We start from the raw sequence: 6,433 nt of genomic DNA on the forward strand, positions 1-6,433 counted from the left end.
GAACCGCAGGATCTGGATTACTACTTGAAGGACGATACTCACCCATCCGATCAACGCACGCCACCCCTGAACCGCCGACGGGCTATCTTCCGCCACCGCCGATAATGCCTCCGTATCTGCAAGCTCCGCCATCAGAAAGGAAGGAATATCAATTTTTTTTCTGAGAGAATGGCCGTCCCTCGGCCACTGTTGAGGACGAGGTACAAGAGATCGGGGATGGCCAAATGCGATAGATTTGATGGTTTCCTACGAGAGACCAATTATGGGCTCCGCAGCTATCGGTGAAATATTGCGGATGTCCCTCTCGTTTAAAAATAATTAGACAGCTAGCCCTATATATAAATTTTGCAACGAGGCCTTCCACCCGAACACATTATCATTACTATTTCTGGGTTCTTTCAATTTTTAAATATCCACTACTTCCCCTTCAATTTTTATATAAGGAACGCCTAATTTTTATGTTCATGGCATAAATTGGATAATATATACAAAAAATTTAAAATATAGATGATTAATATGTCAATACATATGATATGAGCCGCGAGATTCTCGGGGATGGAGTAATAATTTAGCATTTTAGTGATGTGAGATAGATAGACAGACCAAAAGTTTTCAAGTGCAAAATCCTAAAAAGAGAAAATCACGAGTTTTGACCAGTTGAAATAATTTGTTATGTAATTGTGAGAATACAAACACACCCTTCTCCTACATTATGAAAGATGGAAGTACAAAGTGATGTACAACGATATTTCAACAATAATAGCCACAACGAACCGTGAAATCTGTAGTCATTTATTATAGAGGCAGTAGTCCACCGTAAATGTTGTAGATTGTGGTTGTAGCACAAGCTTATCTTTGAGGCTTTAGTTGAAAAGCATGGTAGTAGTTAGTTATGTGAGTTGTAGATGGTTGTTTCAGAAGCGTTGATTGGTCACAGGGACCGTAGTAGAAAGCTGCAAAAGTTGTAAGCCACGTAGGTCATAGCTAGTCACATAGACCACAGTGGCGAGCTACGATAACGTCTGGATGTTGCACAGGAAAAAGTTGGAAGCTACGCTAGCTGAGGAACATCTATGATGTGATGAGCTGTGATAACTTCTGTAGGTCATGGAGGTCATAGCTTGGAGCTACATTAGTTGTGGACTTTTGTAGATCGTAGTTAGTCACGTATGTCGTAGCAAGGAGCTGTAATAATAGTCTTAGGCTCAGAAGCGAGAGTTGGGAGCTAGATGAACAGTGATAATTTCAGTAAGCCACGAAGGTCGGAGTTGTGAGATACATGAGCTCTGAGCCACAAAGGCCGAAGTTGTGAGCTACATGACCTCTGGACCACAAAGATCATAATTGGTCACATAAACCGTAGCAATGAACTATAATATCATTTATAGGTCGTAGAGGTTGAATTTGGGATTTGTAAAAGTTGTGATAACATCCGTGGCCGCAAAAGCCAGATTTAGTAATTGCACAACTTGTGTACCAAGTAAACCATATTGGTCACATATGTTGTAGCAGTGAGTTGTGATAGCATTCGTTATTCCGCAAATTTTGAAGTTAGGATCTGTATGAAGTGTGATAACTTTTGTAATTTAAAGGGATCAGAGTTGGGAATTGCATGAGACGTGATAACATCTCCAAGCCGCAAAGGCCAAAGTTGGGAGTTGCCTGAGGTGTGGACTATGTAGGTCGTAGTTGGTCATGTTGAGCGTAGTGGTGGGATGGATGGAGAGAGCTTCATGAGTTCAGAAGAAATCATCATATTTTGAGTACGACGGTTGTAAGCAATTATTGTGATGTGTGTTGTTACATCGTCTTTGGAAGGCATCGTTGCACCGTCTTCGAGAGGCATTGATGCATTGTATGTGGATTACACATTGCATCATTTTTAGGGTGCTATTACACATCATTTGTGGTGCATTTTACACCATCTTCGGGGTGTGTTGCTCTGTAGAATATTTTATTACTTTTGTAAAACTGGTTGTTACTCTACATGGTGTATCATTAATCGATAATGCACGTCGGGATTCCAAAATGCATATCATGATTCTACAAGGGTTTTTTTTTTAAATGAGCAGGGGCTGTCAATAGTGGTCAATGACAGCCGACGAGAGGTGGTCGATTGTCGGGATTCCAAAGTGCATATCATGATTCTACAAGGGTTTTTTTTTTTTAAATGAATAGGGGCTGTCGATAGTGGTCAATGACAGCCGACGAGAGGTGGTCGATAGGCCGCAAAAGCCAGATTTAGTAATTGCACGACTTGTGTACCAAGTAAACCATATTGGTCACATAGCTGTAGCAGTGAGTTGTGATAACATTCGTTATTCCGCAAATTTTGAAGTTAGGATCTGTATGAAGTGTGATAACTTTTGTAATTTAAAGGGATCAGAGTTGGGAATTGCATGAGACGTGATAACATCTCCAAGCCGCAAAGGCCAAAGTTGGGAGTTGCCTGAGGTGTGGACTATGTAGGTCGTAGTTGGTCATGTTGAGCGTAGTGGTGGGATGGATGGAGAGAGCTTCATGAGTTCAGAAGAAATCATCATATTTTGAGTACGACGGTTGTAAGCAATTATTGTGATGTGTGTTGTTACATCGTCTTTGGAAGGCATCGTTGCACCGTCTTCGAGAGGCATTGATGCATTGTATGTGGATTACACATTGCATCATTTTTAGGGTGCTATTACACATCATTTGTGGTGCATTTTACACCTTCTTCGGGGTGTGTTGCTCTGTAGAATATTTTATTACTTTTGTAAGACTGGTTGTTACTCTACATGGTGTATCATTAATCGATAATGCATGTCGGGATTCCAAAGTGCATATCATGATTCTACAAGGGTTTTTTTTTTTTAAATGAATAGGGGCTGTAGTGGTCAATGACAGCCGACGAGAGGTGGTCGATAGTGGTCGGCAATGTCATTCGTTTGACTATACGTTTGATAAGATCAGAGTTTTTGATGATTCTTAATTTAAATTTGAATATTTTTTTCTCGAAAGATTTGTGTCATGTCTTGAAATCCATATCGAGATGATGAAGTTTTGTTAATGACATACCAGCATATAAATTGGGAGATAGTTATGTAAATCTCCCTACTACTTTTAACGTTCAAGTATTTGTCAATTAAGCAACATTTTTTCTAGTAAATCTTTATAAATCAATACAATTATTGACTTGGGCATTTACATACATACCCCCAATTCTTATGTATTTATTTATTAAACACTTAGATTTTAATTTTTACATTTATGTCGATCGAATCTATTATATCATAATAAAATTAAAATTATTTAAATTTTTTAAAAGTGAAATAAGGAAGGTGCCATGTATATAAAATTAAGGTTTAGATGTTAAATGTGTAAATTCATAAGAATAGATTGGTATGTAGGTAAATTTTATTATTTTTGTCTTGGTCAAAGACGACAAAATGTTGGCGATTGGTAATTTTATAAATTTTGGGCATTTGGATATGTCACTAGTAACATGCCTCATTTCCGTCACGAAAAAATTCTTAATTTCAGTGGCCCTCATTTTTTTTATTTTTTATAATTGATAAAATCGACAAATTTTGATATAAATAATATTATACTGAATTATCACGTGCACCGTTGAGCACCGGAAGTTTGAAAATTCTTTTTCCTTTATTATAATTTGAAGGAAAAATCGATCCGAGCCGAATCAGTAGGCGGTTTCGAACATACTGAAAAATGGTAAGATTATTGTTGTTTATGAGATTTGTTGTTTAAGAAAATACAACCGCGTTTAACAAATAAGATAGATAAAATTATGATTTTTGGTTTATTTCACAGAAATTTGTGGTTTTGAAAATATGTTTACAAGTATTTATTTTATAATTTTGGTTAGGTTAAGCAAAAGATTTTTTTGAAGAACCTTTTTTTTTATATTTATATTATTTATGTCGAAAATTTAAAATAAAATTTATATGACATGCTAAACTTATTTAATTATTTTTAAAAACAGAAAAACCTAAGAAGTTTGTTTAACTGTCAAAACAGGAGATCTCGTTAAGTATTGTTTAATGTTCTCAAATTTCCGTTGACAATTCTCTTCCCAAACGAATTTGACGCCCTTTTTAATTAATGTTGAGAATGACTGACACCTACATGACATATTAGATATAAAGTGTCTCTGGTATGCCAATTTACCTTGAAAGGATTGTAGCTGTTTCAAGGTTTTGGGAAACGACATTTCTAAGATAGCTTTAATCTTATCTGGATCGATTTCGATTCTCCGATGACGTACAACGAATCTTAGAAATTTTTTGGAAGTGACGTCAAATGCGCACTTTAAGGGATTCATCTTAAGATTATATTGTCGTAATTGTTCAAATACGATCCTCAAATCATATCGGTGTTTTATTCACGGTTTGCTTTTGATGACCAAGTCATCTGCCTAACACTCCACCTGGTTGTAAATGAGGTCATCAAAGATCTTCGTCATAGCTCGTTGGTAAGTTGCTCCAGCATTCTTCAACCCAAACGACATCACTGTGTAGCAAAAGATTTCGATCCGCGTTTTGAAGGTTGTAAGCACTACGTCTTCTAGAGCCATCTTGATCTGATTGTACCATGATGATCCATCCATAAAGGAGAAAATTTTGTGTGTCGACGTGATGTCCACCATTAACTCTGGTATCAGTAAGATGAACTCATCCTTTAGACATGCTATATTTAAGTCACTCAAGTCAACACATGGGCAAATCTGTTCATTCTTCCTCTTAACTGGCGCAACGTTTGTTAAACATGTGGTATACTGTTCTTCTCGCACAAAGTTAGCGTCTATTAATTTCTTCACCTCGACAATGACTTGTTGTTCTATTTTGAGGCGTATTCTTCTGAGAGCTTGTTTCACTAGGGTCATACTTATGTCCACTCCAAGCTTGTGACCTGCAACTTTTGAGGATAATCCAGACATTTTATCATAGCTCTAAGCAAAGCAATCCTTGAATTCTGACAATAACTTAATCAAATCCGTAGACTCTTTATTACTGAGTAGAGAACTTACAAAGGTAGGTCAGAGCTGCTCCTCAATCTCAAGGTTAATTTCTCTTAATTTGTGTTCTGTTGATTTGATTTCCCCTTCAAACTCTAGCGAAGCATCATCTATCGGAGAATCTTCCGAATCGTCTTCCACATCAAGACAATCCTCTTCCAATCCTCTAGTAACAACCATGCAAAATTTTGAATCACCGACTGGTCCTATCGTACCAAATCCATGACTCTCTTTCAAGTTGAGAGTTCGACCTTTAATACTCCATAACTTCTCAAAGAGCTATAGTTTATCCTTCAACATTTGTTTTGGTGTGTAACCTTATTGAATTAATTTTTTTACACAAGGAGAAAAGTAACCAAATGGTAATTCTATTAATTCATTAGAATCATCCCCTTCCAAATTTGCACAAGTTTCCAAATCAGGGGAAGGAGAAGTATGGTAGAACTTGATCAGTTTCAAACCAATAACCCATACTTCCTTGACCTCTGGACTCTGGACTTTATGGGAGTGAATCAGAGTTAAGGTCATGGCTTGCATGTAGTGGTTGATCCGATCTTACATTAACTCATATTCACTTTTCTCCATATCCTCCAAGCAAATCTCAAAATGTGGCCACTTCCAATTTATTGTATTTGTTACTCTATCAAACTTATCTTCCTTGGAGCTTCCTTTCATGTCAATGCTGATGGTCGGCTTTGTCTGTTCAACAATGGTGTTGGTTCTTCCTTGCCTGAGTCACCGTTCTTGATCTCAGATGCGTGGGCTAAAGGAACCTCCACCAACTCGTTGCAAAGAGTGGTGGAAGATCGTTGAAGCGGAGCTAAATGATCTTGCTCTTGTGATCCCTTTGAATCTTTCATTCTATTTGACACAACTTTGCAAGAAAAGACAATCTTCTTCGGAGGAGCATAGTAGGCAGCGTCTTCGTGGATGCCTACCTCATGAACTGAAAATAGCTGCAAATCCCCCATGATGCAATGTTCTTGTCCTTCCTTGAAATACTTGATGCACTGGTGCATCGATGACAGGACCATATTATGCTCGTTAATCATGGTCGACCATGAAATGCATTGAAAAAAGTTTTTGTGTCAATGATATGGAACTAGAGGTTGTTCTTAGCTCTCAAACCTTCATGAGTAGCATAATTGACCCAAGTGCTCTTTCTCCTTTCTGATTAAATCTTCTTAACATCATTTTCTCAGTGTCAAGCTCCTGAGCGTCAATATCTTAATATGCTAACGTTCGTATACTCATTAAGTTGAGTGATGCTCATAGATCTACCAAAACTCTAGAGAGCACAAATCTGCCAATGTTGATAGAGATGTAGAGCGGCCGATTGTGATCGGTAGTACCACCAACTTTTCAATTTGTTTGTTCTGAAAGTGAGATTCTCCATCAGTAAAGATTATTTTCGGCAGGTAG

The 6,433-nt window shown here is 37.5% G+C and overlaps 1 protein-coding gene across 1 annotated transcript in view; it reads right to left on the reverse strand.

The window, feature by feature from the left end:
- LOC110038764 (carboxy-terminal domain RNA polymerase II polypeptide A small phosphatase 1-like) overlaps nucleotides 1-294 on the reverse strand; it is a 34,122-nt gene extending 33,828 nt beyond the window's left edge. The window contains exon 1 of the mRNA XM_020743666.1: nucleotides 1-294. This exon is cut by the window's left edge and continues 195 nt beyond it. Coding sequence (XP_020599325.1) covers nucleotides 1-132 — 132 coding nt within the window. The 5' untranslated portion in view covers nucleotides 133-294.
- Nucleotides 295-6,433: the final 6,139 nt, after the last annotated feature.

Source organism: Phalaenopsis equestris, unplaced genomic scaffold (genome assembly GCF_001263595.1).
Source record: "Phalaenopsis equestris unplaced genomic scaffold, ASM126359v1 Scaffold233752, whole genome shotgun sequence".
Lineage (NCBI taxonomy): Eukaryota > Viridiplantae > Streptophyta > Magnoliopsida > Asparagales > Orchidaceae > Phalaenopsis > Phalaenopsis equestris.